The 18,961-nt window shown below is 42.3% G+C and overlaps 1 protein-coding gene across 4 annotated transcripts in view; it reads right to left on the reverse strand.

Annotated features, from left to right (window-relative positions):
* The window catches only part of LOC148015627 (uncharacterized), a 214,619-nt gene that overhangs the window by 125,614 nt on the left and 70,044 nt on the right, over positions 1-18,961 (reverse strand). For all 4 annotated transcript variants that reach the window (XM_087665364.1, XM_087665363.1, XM_087665362.1 and 1 more), the window contains 2 exons: positions 4,867-5,055; positions 4,605-4,727 (listed from right to left, as the gene is read on the reverse strand). In XM_087665364.1, the coding sequence (XP_087521490.1) occupies positions 4,605-4,727; positions 4,867-5,055 (312 nt within the window). The remainder of the gene's footprint in view (positions 1-4,604; positions 4,728-4,866; positions 5,056-18,961) is intronic.

Consider the following 18,961-nt stretch of genomic DNA (forward strand, 5'->3'; position numbering starts at 1 on the left):
CGCACAAGACAAATGGACCTTAGATTGAGTCCAAGATACAGTCCATTAGACCTATGGATTTAGGGCAGTTGTGAATTGCCAAAAAAGCAAATTGACCTACCAAGTTTAGGACGACGGGACTGTCCAAGAACTATTTGACTATAGTATAGGGAAACCTAAGGTAGTGATAATTTGGGGTCAACGGGGTAAAAGCTCTAACCCAAGGGGGAGAGCGAACTTTAGGGTAGTTGATTCATGCTAAGCGTGTTGCTTGGAACTGTTTAAATAGTTTTAACGAAGGTTGATCTTGTTAAAGATGGATTGTTGACCCAAGTTATGCTTGGTTGTTTGAAAAGGTTGTAAATTCCTTGAGCAAGTGTTTTGATACATCCAAGTTAAATTCTAGTTTTGCATGCAATGGGATTGCAATGCCTTGAAGCAAGAGGTTGTGCATTCAACCGTTTGTTAATGTAGTTTTGGATGTTAACCCAAGTGGGGTGTGATTGACTGCATAGCCGAGTCTGAGATGACTGATTGCCATGGAAAAAAAAGGGATGTTTTCCCTAGTAATTGTTTTTAAGCTGGTTGCTTCAGCTGTGGTTGATTTCCTAAAGGGATAATTAAGGAAGGATGGCGCTAGCTATCCCCCGCGAACCGCCAAACCCTAACCAAGGGGTTTGTGAATCCGCACCGGGAATGTGAACCGAACATGCCGCAATAGGTCTCTCCGTGGAAATTACTTGGCATAGGAGGACACTTGGGTGCCAATGGGGGCTCTAGCCGTAAATCCCAATGCCTCCGGGCCCTACACAAGTGTTCTACGGGGCTCGAGATGGGAACTTGAGGCCTTGATACTAGTTACAAGGCGGAATCTTGGTAGGATAAACCTTCGGGGTTCGTTGCCGGAAGATGGAAGGATTTTTCTACGGAGGAAAGGAACGCTTAATTCTCCTGTATGGACAGGAGACAAACATTAATCTGAAGATAGGTTAAGGAAGTGTTTGATCTTATTTTATCTTGCTTTCGTGTCAGTGCTCTAAATTACGTAAAGGAACCTGTGATTAACGGGTTAATTAAGGAAGCTCCTTTTATGTGTCAAACATAATGTGGTAGGTAATTAGATAACTAAAACAACCCCCGAGGGAAGCATGGTGGATGTGACCAATGGGTCTATCCTACGGAAGGGTGATCTCGGTTAGCCGAGAGCTTTCCTCAAAGGAAATATTAACGAGAAATCTTAGGAAAAAGTCGGTCTATGACCTTAGACAATGTTGGCTAGGAACCCAGACTTCAGGTCTATCCTAGTGAAAACGGCCGGATAAGTTCCGTTGCGGGGCAGATTCGAGAGACCCTAGTTGGCAAACCGCGAGTCATTCCTTGGGAGTGCCAAGCGGCGTCTTCTAGATATATCTCTCGATGGACTGCTAAGACGTGTCCCGTGATTTGAGAAGCAGGCACGTTACAGGATGACTAGTTTATTTTGATAGGGGTTATTTGAGAATATGGGTACCATGCTAAAATTCTTATCATCTTTCCATCTGCAAACAGATGGTCAATCTAAGGATGTAAATTCCAGTGTTAGATCTTTTGAGGTGCTATGTTCCAAACCATAAGACATAGTGGGAGCAGTATTTGCCATTGGTTGAGTTTGCTGACAACAATACAGACCATAGTTCCATTAGCAAAGCTCCATTTAAGGTGGTTGAGGGTGGCAAGAATGTACCACCTATCTTGCAGACTAAGAATAAGATCTTTGAGACTAATTATTATGTTGAAAACTTGGATGTAGCCTATGCAAAGATAAAATATCCACTTCAAAGATCACAAGAAAAACAAAAGAAGATTGTTGATCGCTATAGATGTGCTTTGCAATTTATAGATGGTGATTATGTATTGTTGCATTTTAAGAAGGCAAGGCTGAAAAAGATGAAAGAGAGAGATTGTATCCAAAGTTGAGTATGAGATACTATGGGTCCTTCTAAGTATTGAAAAACATCAACGATGTGGCATATCGACTGAAATTACCTCCACATTGGTAAATACACAATGCCTTTCATATTAGTTTATTGAGCCCTTTTCACGGTGATGTGCCAAAGGATATATCTGCTAAAATTCAACTTGAGGTTGAGGAGCTCAATGAGATCTTCGTATCTCAGTAGATCTTGGCACATAAGGAAAGAAAGGACAAAGGTAAAGTTTCCAAGAGATATTTGGTGAAGTTTCAAAATTATTCACCAATGAATCAGGATTATTTAATTCTGAAAATTAATTAAATGACTGGATAATGCTGAAAAATGGGTTTAGAGGGTTGCCACTTAGCGAAAATGCCCATGCAAACTGAGAAAACGTTTTGGGTCTGAATCTCAGTCATTCAATAAGTTTACAGTATTGGAGAGAGAGAGAGGAAGCTACTCGTCCATTTTCTGATCAGAGAACATCAATTTGCTACATAAATTAGGACTTGACAATCACCTTGGGACCCGTGTCGAATAGGAGAAGGCATCATACATTGAAATCGGCACTTGAAATTCATGGAATTGACAAGGATTTCAAATGCCAACCCATCCATTGTAAATTGGGGCAGCATTTGGCTAGTTAGTGGTTCCATTTGTGCAAGTCCTGGGTAAAAATCAAGGGGCAATTGGCCCAAGTTGCTTGCTGATTGTATGTACACTAAGGGGCTTTTGGATCAACAAAGGAGATTGTGGAATCTCAACTTATACACTGTCCATTAGCAATCAAAGTTAAATACATACCAAAAGGGGCACCAGTTTTAGGGCCAACTGGTTGTGTACTATCCACTATTGTTAAGGCAATGCGCGCATTTCAGTTTATCCTCAGTTTTTAATTGTTGTAATGAAAGGCTTGATCAAGTTTCACCTCCCTATCCAAGAAGGGAGACTGGTTTCAAAAAGTGCCATCAGCTAATGATTGGCCAACAAAATATTGGCCAAACAAAAAAGAAAAACTAGCTAGACGTCCTATGTCCACCAAATGAGATAACATGGAGAGAACCGGATGGGTCACCAAGGCAAAGAATAAGGGGCTCAAAGGGCAGCCTTGTTTGACTGAGTGTGCAAGAGTTAATGGCTCAATGATCCCACCATTCAACAAGCCCTACAAAGACGTATCTGTACTGACAATGTACATCAAACATGACGTGCATGGACCAAAGCCCATAACGTGCATAAGTTCTACCACAAAAGACCAATCCAAGTAACCAAAAGCCTTTTCAAGATCTAACTAAACCAACACGACTTCTTGCTTAGAGTGCTTAGCATAGTCAATGTCCATCTAAAAATTCAACTCATTATGTAGAATATTCTTGGTCTTAATAAATTAGCATAGACAATGCCCAACATTCAATACATTGTGTAGGACATTTCTACGCTTGATAAATCCATACTAATTAGCGGGCACACTGCCAAGGAGATGCTTATGAAGGCAATTAGCCATCACTTTCATGAAGATTGTATACATAGATTCCATCAAAGAAATTGGTCGTTGCCAATGTTTCAACATTGAGAGCGAGGGCACTTTCGGAATCATCTTGATAAATCCTATCTTCCATGACGCAAGCATGGTCCCACTCTCCCAAACCTGTTGGCACATGGCTATCAAGGGTTTCACCAGACTAGTAGCATAGGCCTCAAAGAATTCATTAGTCAAACCATCCCATCCCGAACTTTTGTCTTTGGGAAAATGCAACAAAACATCCATAGCCTCTTCCTCATCATGAATATCACTGTCCACATGAATGTCTAGCGACACCTGATCCCCGAGCAAGGTATAGAAAGCAGAACAAGTCTGTATGATCTACTTAAGTAGAAGGAGATGAAGAACCAAGAAGGTCTAGAAAGTAATCTCTGCACATATGCATAATAGACTACAGATCCATATAACCATGTAACCTTGTGCGTGCTAAACTCTAACCATATTCTCTCAAGTAGGAGACTCCAAAAGAATTTATGAGACTAACATGCAGCACCTTGCAAATTTCCAATCAAAGTTTTCAAATGCAAGAAAAGAGGTAATGAAGCAAACCAAGATATGGATGTCAGATGAGCTCACACCCACCTACATCAAGAACACGAAACAAGAATTGGCCAAAGTACATAAGCTTGAAAATAAGGAAAATGGGGGGTCTACAAAGGTAGAGCCGTTATTGCAGAGTTCTGGACACCCAAAGCAGAAAAGAAGTGACTATCTAAAATGCCTAGATGGATCTTTTGTTATATTGTACTCCTATCCAGTAGGATAGGTTGATCTTAGAGTTTAGTTTTACTTTTTCTTTTTTTGTTTTTTAGTTGACTATGCCTTTAGGCACCAGAAGTGGAAGGTACAAATGATGATTGACGTACTTGATTGGTCCTTAAGTTTTGGCATCAACAAAACATTAATGTAACACACACATTCTCTCTCCTTTTTCTTTTTCGTGAAGATAATTGAAACACATTCTCTCTCTCTCTCTCTCTCTCTCTCTGTAGGCACTTGTTGATCTGTGCTTTTCACTGTGCACTTATCCTCTAATTCTGTAACTGTTTGTGACTGAAATGAGAATGTACAATCATCTAAAGCATGTGTCAATCATAAAAAGCAAGCTTTAACAAATTATATGGAGTAACCTGCTGTGCTGAACCTTTCCTTTCCACTAATTGCCCATCATGTGGCGCATAAGCATGCCTCTCTTCATCTGATGGTAACTGCTGATCCAGAGCTGAACTTTCCTTAAGCTTCTTTATTTCAGCCTGTCCACCAACAACATCCAGGCTCAGAAGAAAAATGATTCAATCATCACAGAATTTTCAATAACCTGTATAGCATTGTACTTTGCATTTCTCACCTGCAAAAGAAAGGATTCTTCAAAAGTTGCAAAATTATTTCTACCTGAATATGTGAGTTCTTGTTTTCCAAATTTTTCACCACTGACTGCAGCTGCTCAATTCTCTCATCTTTCAATAAAAGCTTCGACTCAGCCTCTTTCAGAACTTGAGCTCTGACAGCATCACTGACACTGTTCTTCTCAGCCATTTGTCCGCTCAACCTGCGTTGGAGCTCTGTAATTTCCATAGACATCTGGAGAAGAAAGACCGATCCCAATAATTTGCTTCATCAAAGTATAATAGACGCATAGATCTACCCATGTACATGTGAGCTTGCTGACACAAACAACACACATACATGCATGCAGAGACAGAAACTACAATAAGAAAATTCAGTACAGACAAAACCATTATGGAACCCAAAACTGAATCCAGAAAAGGCAGCATCTGTGTCGTTCACAATAAAACCATCATCTACACTCATGCACAAGCCTCATTTGAACAGAGTAACCCTAATCTGAAACATATTTTATGAGCTCACTTGAAACTATTAAGAGCGTGTGAAAAAAAAGTTAGTAATCCTAGCTTATTCTAGGACATTCAGAAATATTTCTATTGCCAGAGAGCTGTTCAAAGAAGAAGGGTGTTGCTGCCTGCTGAAGTTAGTTTGTTGTTTTCTCATTCTTCTTATCGCTCTGACTTGATACTGCATTCATGACTGCATGGATCTGCTGTGCAGCACTCTCTCTCTCTCTCTCTCTCTCTCTCTCTCTCTCTCTCTCTCTCTCTCTCACATATTCTCTCTCCACCATGGACCTCCGCCCACCTTAGCTTCCTCCTGTCACATCAGCCTGCAGTGGCCACCAGTCATGTCACTTGTAGCAGCCACCTATCCTCCAACTATTCAAGCCACTGCCGCCAAGAGCTGCACCCCCTGAAGACAGCCACTGCCGGTCAGCTGCTCATCTCTGCTCAACAACAGTGTGTCTTGTTAGGACCTTTCACCAGCACAGCTTGTCTTCTACCCATGTCTGCTCTGCCCGTCACAGACGTTAACCACGTGTGATCTTCTACCCGTGTCTACTCTGCCCATGACCCACGCAGCCTTCTCTCAAACATCAACCATGTGTGATGGTTTCCTCCACCTATCTAGCACATTAACTCCACCTGTCTGCACCTGAAGTTAGCCATTGCTCTCGCATTAACCGCCTCTGCCCTACACCGCTTGAGCTTATCTACTTGTTGCCTTACTTCAAAACTCTCCAACCTGCCTACTAAGCTTCAACTGCCCAATCCACCTATTGGTCCAGCTGACCTGAAAGAGTAGCTGCCGCCTGTAACTCTTCCCCTTCAAGTGTCCCACTTGGAGTGCTGCCCACAGCTATCACAGTCAGCCAGTAACGCATTTATTTCAGCTTATTAAAATCATCAGCACTGACATGCTGTCCCAACTCTGACAGAAAGTGCCACCTCAGTTCAGCACTCTGCTCAAAGTGTTAACATCACGCAGTGGCATCCAATATCAGCATGTTGAGATACATCATCACCATCAAGAAGTTCTCTAGTATCGAATCCTGATACGGAAGATGAAAATCCCGCTCATCCAAATGCAAAAGGGCACGTGGAAAGTCATCTCTACTAAAGAAATGGAGCGCATTCAAGGGAGAACCAGCAGCTTCATCATGACTAGCTCGAGAACTACAAGAGTGCTCTAGCCATCATCTGGCTTGGCCCCTCCAATAATCTTCTTCATCACCTCGACCTTACCAAGACAACCAAAGCAGTATGGGAAAGTCTTCATACAACATTTGGGAGTAACTCAAAATTATTCATGAAAATGCAAGTATTTCTTATAATCGCTTTGAATCTCTTAACACCTTGATCACCTCAGCCTCTTTCAACAATCAACTATACTCAAAAGTCATCTAAATGATGATGATGATGATGATGATGATAAGAAAATTGTCCTCCTCAACAGTCTGCTTAATTAAAGAAAATCAATTCATTGAGATCGAATAGCTCATCAAACATGCAGATATAGTCCCTAGAGCCTTCTACACCAAGATCCAGCTACCAAAATTTAGTATTACAAATGTATTGGTCACAACATTGATCAATGCTACAGAAGGAGGACAAGCAACATGAGAATTATGTGGCCACTCAATCCAAATTGGACAATGACAACTGTCAAAAACAGCCCACTATTGATGCCTCTAAAGTATTGACAATGATAGGTTGTCAAAAACAGCCCATTATTAACGCCGCGAATATATTTGACAGCCACTCACTCCATATTGGGCAATGACAGATTGTCAAAAAGAGTCCACTATTGATGCCTCTAAAATATTTGACAGCCTACTCCTATGGTTCAAAAATGCACAGAGGATGAGACTTCCGAGGCCTCAAGTCCACTAATTGTGGGTATCTATACCTCATCAGCCTGGTTCACAGCAGCTTAGTCAGCCTGATTTACCCCCAAATTCCTCTGCATGACAGTCTAGAACAAGGATGTGGTGAAATAAGCCAAAAAGGTTCCCACATGGCTGTTAGAGACCTTAAAATACGGCAAGCATCCCCTTCCATTGGCTCCCCGTATACAGCAAAAACTCATCAAGAATATGATTAATTATTGGCATCTGTATTGCTGACTATGACATGCAATGAGGAGACCCATGTGTCAAAAAAATGTATAAGCAAATGAGTTATGAATGGATGCTATGAAAGTTGAACTTGTTCCATCCAACAAAATGATGTTTGGGAGCTATCTGATCTATCTCTAGGCAAGAAGGCTATAGGTATGAAGTTGGTTTATAAAGTTAAAAAGAAGAATGTATGGTTCTAAAATTTATGGTTCAGTAAATATGTGCAAAAGCCCGTCCTCGTTGCTAAGAGCCATGCCCAACAACAAGGCATTGGCTTTGAGGACCTTTACTGCTACCTCTTGCATTACTACTATTAAATGTGTTGTTGCTCTTGCTACTCACTTTCATTGATAGGTACATCATCTCAATATGTTGTTGCTCTTGCTGCCCACTTTCATTACCAACTACATCCTCAAAGGCTCATTTATGGCATAATGCACCTCCTCGGGCTTGGTATGCCGACACTCATTCTCATTTGTTTCATTAGATTTTCCATAACAACCTTACAAAAAATACTTCATAGAACCGACATAGAGATTCAGATTTATTAAATTTGATTGATGATATGCTTGTTATTAGGACCAATGCTGGTCAAATTGTTGCCTTTAAGCATGAGTTGCAACAAACATTTGCAATGACAAACTTAGGTCTACTCCACTATTATTTGGGCATTTAATTTGCAGCCATTCAGAGCACTTTCACTTAGAGGATTGTTATCTGATATCTACACCCTTGGAGCTTGGCCTCCATTTCTCTTTTGATGATGGTAGTGGCTACAATTTATGAAGCCATCCTTCAAAAGCCCAAAGGGTGGTAAACCACATTTTAGCAAACACTTAATTCAGCTCAACAGTACATTCAACAATAAAATTGCACAACACAACTATAGCTAGAGCACCCTTGCACCACACATGACACCCATTGGCCCCAAAGCTTGACACCCCTTTCCATATTTCTTCAAATTACTGATGTATGCCCAATACTATTTACAACAGTTTGGATTACAGTGACTTCTTCTAGCACAACTAATCCATAAGTACACAATGCCCTTCTCACCTTCAATGTTGATCTCCAACCGACCATGGAGGATTGAAAAATGTGAATGAACACTTCAACCTACCAACCCCTAAAAATGACAGCCATCATGTGAACCCAAAGCACTTGTCTAGACAACTGTCCTAAATAGTTCCCATGCAACCCACATTGTTCCTCTCACAAACATAGAGATTTCTCACAAACTCTGAGGACATCACTTTCTTCATGACAAACTTGCCAAGAATGTGCAGTAGGCTTAAGATCTCAAAAGAGAAGAGGGGATCTCAGCACTAATTCTGTAATAACCTGTTTTTCAAATATTTAATTTAAAAATAGCAGCATACCTTGCTATATTTTGAGTTATAAGGCTGCCCAATGAATTCCCCGTGGAAGTGAGTTGCTCACTGGACCAAACTTAAGCTCGAGGCTATAAAGAAATAAAGAAAGTGAATACAAAGTATACGACAAAAAAAAAAAAGATAAACAGTAGAACAGTAAGTCAAAAGTGAAGAGTAACTAGGAATGAAAGAGAATGAATGCTGAAAACACACCAGCCTCAAACTTCCATGTCTCATAGTGGACCCAAGCAAGGATGAACTGGAGAGCAACCCTAATCAGAACACGCACCCTATGTATGCAATCAGCGCCTATAACCATAGATCAAAGTGAGAAAACTATTTGGACCTAGCTAATCGATGGTAGTGGTAGCAAGGTGGCCTGCACAAGTGAGAAAACACCCATGGCAACTGCAAAACACAAACTCAATAGCTCTGAAAGATGGGCAGCAAGTTGAAGAATCTTTGTGTGATGTAACATGAGCAACCTCTCTAGTTATATATGTGGATTCTTGTTATGAGAACATGTATTTTTGCAAGCCTCACTTAGCATGTGAATTAATTTTTAATCCCGTTTTAAGTAAATGTTACACATGTGAGGTGCAACTGAGGTTAGTGCAAATGAATGAGCCCAAGACCCAAGGGAATCTATGGATGTCAAAGGAAAAAGTTGCAATTAGTTATATTGCACAGATACTAGGTGATATCTCGCACCAGTTATTGGTCTAAGTCATTTATTTGGCCATAAGTATTAGTTGGTGACACTAGAGAAGCGGCATTTAATGGTGCTTAACAACAATCTAATGGCCGAAAATGGCTCAAGAACACTCGAGAGATGAAGTGGCCTAGCCAATTTAATTACTGGCTGGTCTCACTATTTTTTTGGGCACCAATAATTATTGGATTAATTTTTAGTAATCTAAGACTGAAAATTAATATCATAACATGAATAATGCTGAAATTTGATTTGGAAAGACTGCCACTTGTTAAATTTCCTGAAGGGAAGCTAGGAACAACGTAGGAAAGGCTAGGAGAGCAAAAACAAAGATTTAAAAAGAGAGATGATCATTCATTCTTGCTGAAACTGAGGAACTGGAGCAACCATTGTGAGCTCAGTTTCAGACATTACAAGCACGGGTTTGCAGATTTGGAGCAGCCAACAGCTACAGGAGATCCTAGGCAGCTAGAAAACAGCCCCAAGTTGAAAGGGTTGGCAGATTTTGGGTCTCCAAGTACACGCAACAGCATTTATTGCTGTTGGGACAGGGCAACAGCTGCATTTTACTGATTTTCAGTCACTTCTCATGAAAAAAATCTGAGTTCTCTCTCTCCTCAACATTCTCTCTCATTCCACAGCCATTTCACAGTCTTGCTTCAAAGATCTCAGCATTTGGACCCTTAAAAGCTGAGAAATTTCAATTTTCTCTGTTGTAAAACCCTAATTTATAGCATAAATTAGGGTTGAGCAACTGCCTCGGGAAGCATGCCAAACATTGAAGACTCCAAGACCAAAACTATTCAAGGCTAACAGTAGAAATTAGGGTTTAGCATCTACCTCGAGAAGCATGCCAGACATTGAAGACTTAAAGACCAGGATTATTTAGGGCCGAAGGTGACTTTCAGCTGAAATCGTGTGGAGGACTGGCCAGACATCAAATTTGGGGTATTTCCACTCTTCTCAAAGTGGGTGAAGGCCAATTGATTACTCCAATTGATGGGCAAATCAGATTGAAGGTCTTCGACTTTTGCGGTTGCAGGATTTAAAGTCTTTGTAAAATCTGCGTATGACCTGCACGTGTTGAAACTGGTATTTTGCAATAACTACTTAGTGTTGTGATTAAGTTGTAATCAGGGAATTACCACCCATTCACTAAAGGAAGGTTGGTTACAATCCTCCCAAAAGTTTGGGTGTTTGCTTATGGGACACACAAACTTTGTTATACATTGAGTTTTGGGGCTGCTTTGAAAGAGCTAATGAAGGTCTAATTGGTAATTGACCTTTTCTAGCAAACATCCCTCATGGGCCCAAAATTGGAACCCATGAGGAAATGCAAGCATAGTTCAGCCCATAATATCCTAAGGTGTCCCACCACAAAGCAATCACGGTACCGGTCCAAGGGTGCATGATGGTTGCCTAAGCACCAACCAAGAATATAGAGACCATGGTTACCTTGCTTGAGAAGCCCGAAGGCCGCCCCAGAGAGGCCAAGGCATTGAACAAAGGGTGCTTGTTGACTGCCTAGTGGCCTACTCTAACTTACAAAGGGGATGAAATCCCTTTGAGATTTCTTTTTCCTTTTTTATTTTGTAAAGAATTTGTGCCCATGGAAAGAATATCCTTGATTACAACTTAATAACAACACCAAACAATTAATGCAAATCTGAAAATACAAATTTACCTGCTGATCTTGGACAATGCACACCCGATTGGCTCCTAAACTAGCTCCCCTTTCGGTATTCCTTTAGCTTTATTAAGAAATAACGAAAAGAAGTTCATTTACAATGGGATTCTCCCGATCCCCTTCACAATCCAAACTCCCCTTGCTGTCCAAAGTAACCAAAAGTCTTCCATCTATTTTGCCCCTTGATTCAGGCACTTAATTTGCCTTCACCCACTTCATAGATGATGAAAATGCCCCAAATTCAATGGTTGGCTAGTCCTCCACCTAAATTTAGCTGAAATTCACCTTCAGCCCTGAAAAATCCAAGTCTTGGAGCTTCCAATTTCTGGCACACTTCCTGAGGCTGTTGTTAAACCCTAATTTTTGTTGTAAATTAGGGTTTATAACATAGAAATTTGCAATTTCTCAACTTCCAAGGGTCCAAATGTTGAGATCTTCAAAGCAAGGTTGTGAAATGGCTGAGAGATGAGAGAGAAAGCTCTAGAGACAAAATTCAGAGTTTTGTCACGAAGAATGACTAAAAATCAGTAAAATGCAGCTGCTGCCTTGCCACGATAGCTTGTAGATGCAAAGAACTAAAGAAAATCAGTCATTTACTATTATTGCTCTGTCTCAACAGCTTGTAGATGTTGTCACCTGTTGTTAATTGGTCTTCTCCTACCCCTAACTCCCTCAGAAGGTTCTCCAATGGCTGCAAGTCAAACCAATAGTATCTCCTTCCTCTCTCTTGCAAGTTGAATACCCTAGAAATGCCTCTGTCCAACCGCTAAAGACGTTTTTCAGTCTTGCATAAGCAAATGGTTTTCCTAGCATTATCCATAACTAAATATTAATTTTCAGTCTTTAAATACTGAAAATTAATATAATAATTATTTCACTTCCCTGAAAAATATTCTGACTGGCGAATAATTAAATTGGCTAGCCATCTTCCACTCTCGAGTGTCTCTATGCCATCTTTGACCATCAGATTGGTGTTAGGTACCATTAAACACCACTTCTCTAGTCTCACCAACAATTGACACCAGATATCACTAAGTACCTGTGCGGCATAGCTTATAGCAACTTTTGCCTTTGACATCTTGTGATTTCCTCCAATCCCGAGCTCCTAAATTTACTTTAACCCCAGTTGCATCTCACATGTGCAACATTTAAAAATACATATCCTCATGACAGCCCTCCCCCTTAAAATCCTTGCAATCGTCCTCAATTGCACTATCAAATGCATCAAAAGCAAAGTACTACACTGGAATTTCCATAGGGTATCATAGTCAACACAACATTGCACACTGTTGTTCAACCATTCCATATGCCCAACATTTGCTGAAAATTACCAGCCAACATAACATAACATAAGACTCACAAAGAATCTCAAAAATATTGCGAGATTATCATGTGACATGTCCATTTCTCATGAGCTCAACTCATCTAGCAAAAGCAAACCATAGTATAGCGAAAACCAAGCATAAACCATGGCTAAAACATCAATGGTATCATAAGACATGTTGATGTCCACAAAACCAACTGAATACCATTGAATATTAATGATCATACGCTGAAAACCAACATTTGATAATCAACCCCTAATGATCATTAACTAATGCTACACCAAGCATAACCAATGCCATACCAAGCATAACTAATTACACACCAAGCATAACGGATTCAAATGTACAGTTTTAGAGATGCAGTGAAAACCATACCGATCTGCATACCAAGTATAGTGACTAGTACACTGAATAGTGATTCCCTAGCCAACATACTATTCAACTACAGTACCCTGAATGTATGTTGAATACATTCGAGATCCACTTCTTCTAGAGTTGTCCATTACTAAGGAACGAAGGTGCTAGCTCTCTCACAAGCATCAAGTAATACTCTGGATCTCTGCTCTGCCAAACCTGATTGAGCCTGAACTAAAGTCGGCTCTAATTGGAAAGCATCAAGGTAAAGCTGCAACAACTTAGGATGGTCTATCAAGTCATCCTCCTCCATCCATTTGGCATCCATTGGTGAATAATTTTGAAACTTCACCAAGTACCTTGTGGAACCCTTACCCCTGATCTTCTTCTCTTTATGTGCAAAATCTGCTCTAGTACCAGTATTTCATCGAGCTCTTCAACCTCTAGCTGAATTTCAGCAAATACATCCTCAGTCACATTTCAATGAAAAGTTCTAAGCAAGCTCACATAAAAGGCATTGTGTATCCGCCAGTGTGGAGGTAATTTCAGCCTATAGCTTGCATTACTAATCCTCTCCAATACTTGAAATGGCCCATAGTATCTCATAGACAGCTTAAAAAACAATCGCTCTTTGCCCTCATCTTTTTCAGACATGCCTTTTCAAATCGCAGCAATACATAATCGCCCTCTGCAAAGTGCAAAGCATGCCTATGACGATCAGCTGCTCTCTTTTGCTTATCCTATGACCTTTGAAGCGCATACTAAACCTTTTGATAAGCTGCATCCATGCTTTCCACACAGCGATCAAACTCAAAGATCTTATCTTTTGTGTGCAAAATAGGGGGTACTTTCTTACAACCCTCTATTCAGCTTGTTGTTTATTAGGACAGTTGTGTGCTACATGCCCTTCCTGTTCACAAATATAGCATTTATTTGCAGCCATCAGCTCCCTACACGTGCATCACTTTTCCCACTCTTTCTCTGCGATCTTTTCCTCTTTCCAGCCCTATTTTGAGAGCTTCCCTAATTTTCAACTTTATTTTCAGATTTATCCTTTTTCTCAACCTTTGCCTCTTTGACATATGACTTGGCATCATCATCGTGGAATCCTGCATCCTCTCCACGCAGCAATGTGTCGGCTGTAGTAGCAGTTTCTATAAGCTGAGACATGTTGGAAACTGTGGACTTAATGCAACAATCCCGAATACCCTTTGGCAAACCACAAATATACTTCTTCACCTGCTCATGGAGGGGTATTGTGCGATAAGAAGTAACTGGCAGCAATGCATCACAATACTTCTTATTATACTGATCCAAGTTCTTGCAATCTTTGGAATTCAACTGATTCCAAGCTATCATAATGTCTACTTCAAAGGTACTTGTCAACCAATTTGAAGCAAACATTTGCTTGAACTAGACCCAAGTGATAGGTGACTTCCCTTGAATAAGAAGTGTAGACCACCACTGCAATGCATTCCTCGTAAAAAATGTGGCTTCCTTGCATATCTTAGATGCCTTTGTAAAGTTGCCTCCAGAAAAGGATGCATCAAACTACTGAATAAAAACAAGTGCTTTCAGCCTATCTTGTGCACCACTAAAAGGCTCAAACTTCACACTTTTGCCAGCTTCATCATAGTCCTTTGGCGGACCTATGGGAGTCCAGTTATCATAAATGGGCTGCTATAAAAAGGATGCATTGGCTGTGTTTACATAAAAACCAACACTATCTGAAGCACCTACATGACCAACGCCAAATCCTTGTGCTTCAATAGTCCCTGGGGGTGCCGATACATATCCATATGGCCCGCTTTTGTGCCCCAGGCATTATGCCTATGTTGCCATGCATGGGATTAGGCATTCCACTTGCATTACCCAAATGCATTGGGTGTTGTGAGCCATGATTGGCTGCTGCATACCATAGGGATTTGTGCCATACATTCCCGTATGCGATACCTATCCAACCATAGCATGAAAAATGATACCACCACCAAAGTATCCTTGCTATCCCATGCTTGCATGTGCATAATTGCCTTGTTGCCCATGTTCCCATGGATTGGCACTACCAAGTTGGCCATGCATTTGCACTTGCTACCCCACGGATACCAACTGTTTGTGCTCATCAAGCATTTTGGGCTCTTCTAAAGCAAGCTTAGACATATCTTTCGGTTCTTGTGGCTGTCCCAAAGCTGTAGAAAGTGTCTTCTTCTCTTTGCCTTTGTTGTCCTTTTTTGCATTCAAGAATCAAGTGACTCGAGATCCTTTGCTAATTCAGCAAAAAGATTTTCTCCTATATGCATTCAATCCTTAAAGCTATCATCAAATTCTTCAGCCCCTTGCTAGTCATCAGTCTCTTTATGCATTGAAGTGCCAACATTTGGGTCATTTCCCACATTTTCAGCATGCTATCCATACTGAGAACCATGCCCAACATCCCTCATTGCATTTCCCCCTTCACCACATGATTGATCAAGGAGTGATGCATCCTCTCCACTTGATCCCGTATCACCATGAAAAGACATGCTTGCTGTAATTCACTGCTGAGAACAATTTCAGCAATAATGCAATAGTCCCAAGTTGCAATCAAGTACCATGGGCCCACCAATTCAACGGATTTGATGGTATCCCGGCAATGGAACCATGGAACCAGCCTTCCATCCATGGATTAGTGGTAAATCCTTGATCACAACTTAATTACAGCAGCAAACAATTACTGCAAATCTAAAAATACAAATTTACCTACTGATCTTGGACAACGCACACCTGATTGGCCCCTAAATTGGCGCCCCTTCAGGTACTTCTTTAGCTTTATTGAAGAAGAAGTTCATTTACAATGGGATTCTCCCGATCCCCTTCACAATCCAAACTCCCCTTGCTGTCCAAAGTGACCAGCAAGTCTTCAATCCATTTTGCTCCTTGATTCGGGCACTTAATTGGCCTTCACCCACTTCATAGACGATGGAAATGCCCCAAATTCAATGGCTGGCTAGTCCTCCACCTGAATTTAGCTGAAATTCACCTTCAGCCCTGATAAATCCAAGTCTTGGAGCTTCCAATTTCTTGCACGATTCTCGAGGCTACTACTAAACCCTAATTTCTGCTGCATATTAGTGTTTACAGCAGAGAAATCTGAAATTTCTCAGCCTCAAGGGTCCAAATGCTGAGATCTTCAAAGCAAGGCTCTAAAATGGCTAGGAGATGAGAGGGAAAGCTGTAGAGAGAGAAAATTCAGAGTTTTGTCACGAAGAATGACTGAAAATCAGTCAAGTGCAGCTGTTGCCCAGCCACAACAGCATGTAGATGCAAAGAACCGAAGAAAATCAGTCATTTACTGATACTGCCCTACCTCAACAGCCTGCAGATGCCATCTCTTGCTGTTGATTGGTCTTCTTTTGCCGCTCCTAGCTGCCTCAGAAGGTCCTCCAATGGCTGCAAATCAGACCAGCGGCATCTCCTCCCTCTCTCTTGCAAGCCAAATACCTTAGAAATGCCTCTCTCCAACCTCTAAAGACGTTTTTTAGTCTTGCATGGGCATTTTTGACAAGTGGCAGCCTTCCCAAATGGTTTTTCCAGCATTATCCATAATTAAATATTAATTTTTCAATCTTTAAATACTAAAAATTAATCTAATAATTATTTCGATGTCCCACATCTAAGCATTATCTTTCAAGCCCCCCTCCCCCCCCCCCCCCCGCGCAGTGGAGAGCTCCGATGGATGTGATCAAGTGGCCCCTGGCATAGGCGGCCCATTTCTATCAGTGCACAAGAGTCCCGCCTCTCAGCTTGGCTGATAGATACCCTGGCGGTACCACCAAGCACATCCATCACCCCCATGGTCCTTTCCAAGGGCTATCATGGGGAAATGGAGCTCACCATCCAAGCCAACAGCGAAGCGTATCCACATTTCTCATAGCTAATCCTCTTCGTCAGCAACTTCCACACCGAACAGATGCATGTTCGGTCAGTCACATGTCTCCCTATGAGTTTACACCTTGCATCCTGGAATGTGAATAGCCTCCACTATAGTGGGGCACGTGGTTCCAGGAAGTTGATTGTTCGACAGGAGCTGCAGCCTACTATCCTTGTCGGACGGATCGACATCTTACTTTTACAGGAGCACAAGCTCACTCTCGCCCAGGCCCAGCGGGTAGGAAAGGTACTCCCGGGCAATTCACACACTTACTCGGAGCACGCCATCGATGTCCGTGGTAGGAGTGGAGGCATATGCACCTCTATTGGCCCAAGTTTCACCACTTGTGTACGAGACTACGGGAGGATAGTGGCAAGGAGGGTTCTATGGATCAAATTGGATATTGGGGACTCGTACCTTGGAGTCCTCAATGTCTATGCTCCTAAAGAGGTGAGGGCACGCACCAGGTTCTAGGTGGAGATTGCAGCAGAACTCCCAGACGTGGACTCCTGGATTGTTGGAGGAGACTTCAACAACCTGGAGGCCTAAGAGGACCAGCAAGGCAGAGGCAAAAATTACCAAGGCATGGCTGGGGAGAAGCAGGAGGCTTGGGAGGTCTTCCTACTGGTAATAGGAGCACACGACGCTGGGAGAGACTTAGCTTTCCACAAGAGGGAGAGGTCACTGGACTTCTCGTTGGAATACAGGCACATAGGCAGAGTCTTGGTAAAGCGGTTGGACAAGTTCTATGTGGGAGAGTGGCGTTGCTCTCGAGGAGGCCAGATAGGGCAGTTGGTTGGCACCACTTTGTCCAATCACTACCCAGTTCTCTTGACACTTGATCCCCCACCATCTTCCCTAGACACACGATCCTGTCGGATCCCTGACTCGATCTATACGAGGGAGAAGGTGAAGAGACAGATTGAGCGGATTTGGACTAGGGAGTGGGGCAACAAGAACCAATCGCAGAGAAGGTTGCAGAGGTCCTAGCGAAGTCAAGTAATATCTGCCAAGAGGCAGCCCTACAGGAGGCCAGGCAACAAAGCTAGGAGAGGAGGAGAGAGCACTCTGGCGGGACTTAGCAGCCACGCAAAGATTACTATGAGGGACACTAGGGGATCCCATCCTCCACGCACAGGAGATGCGTGCATGAGTAACCATCGTCGGCCTAGAGGACAGGCGCTTGGAGTTCTCATTCCGCAACTCAACAGCCTTCCAGGAGTGGAAGGGGGACATGATATGCAGGGAATATTTTCAGGTCCATCAACCCCGCACCTCAAGAGAGAAAATACGTAGCCTTCGGGATCAACATGGGAGGAATCGCTATAGCCCAACCGAGGTGATCGAGATTGCCACCGACTACTACATACGCCTTTTCTAGTAGGAAAGAGCCTCAACCACAGGACAGCGATGCAGACAGCAAGTTTGGGATCACATCCCGTCCCTCGTCACAGAGAAGATGGGACATTCCCTCTTAGCCCCCTTCACCAAGAAGGAAATAGAGGAGACTTTCCACACACAAGACGAGCAAAAATGCCCGGGAGGAATGGCCTCTCTAAGGCCTTCTTTACCACCTACTGGGAGGTAATGAAGGACCCCTTACTGCTGGCTTTCCAAGAGATTTTCAGCTCAGGACGGATGCCAGGGAGTCTATCGGTAGGTCTTGTCAATCTTCTCCCCAAAGGGGGAGACCGTTTGGAGCTATCCCAGTGGAAACTGGTCACCCTGCTATTAGTAGCCTATAAGGCACTAACAAAGATGATTGATAGGCGACTCTGCCCCGTGCTCCCAAACATCATTCATGACACACAAATAGACTTTGTCCAGGATAGGAGTATCCTTGACAATATCTTTATCTTCTTTGAGGCGACAGAGTGGGCCAAGCACAATGGTCAGGGATTGGCTATACTACTCTTGGACTTTGAGAAAGCCTATGACAGGGTGGACTAGGACTTCTTGGAGGGCACCATGGGGAGGTTAGGCTTCCCCCAAGCATGGATCCGTGGGATCTCCGCACTTTACAGATCGGCTACTAGTAGGGTGGAGAGATCCGTATGACAAGGCTGCCCACTGGCCCTGTATCTGTTCCTACTCTTTGCAAAGGCGATGTCTCACATCCTCAAATCACGTGTGAGTAGGTTACGCAGCCTCCGACTTCC

Source organism: Lygodium microphyllum, chromosome 24 (assembly GCF_053477565.2).
Source record: "Lygodium microphyllum isolate KBCC chromosome 24, Lygodium_microphyllum_v1.1.10, whole genome shotgun sequence".
Taxonomy (NCBI): Eukaryota; Viridiplantae; Streptophyta; class Polypodiopsida; order Schizaeales; family Lygodiaceae; genus Lygodium; species Lygodium microphyllum.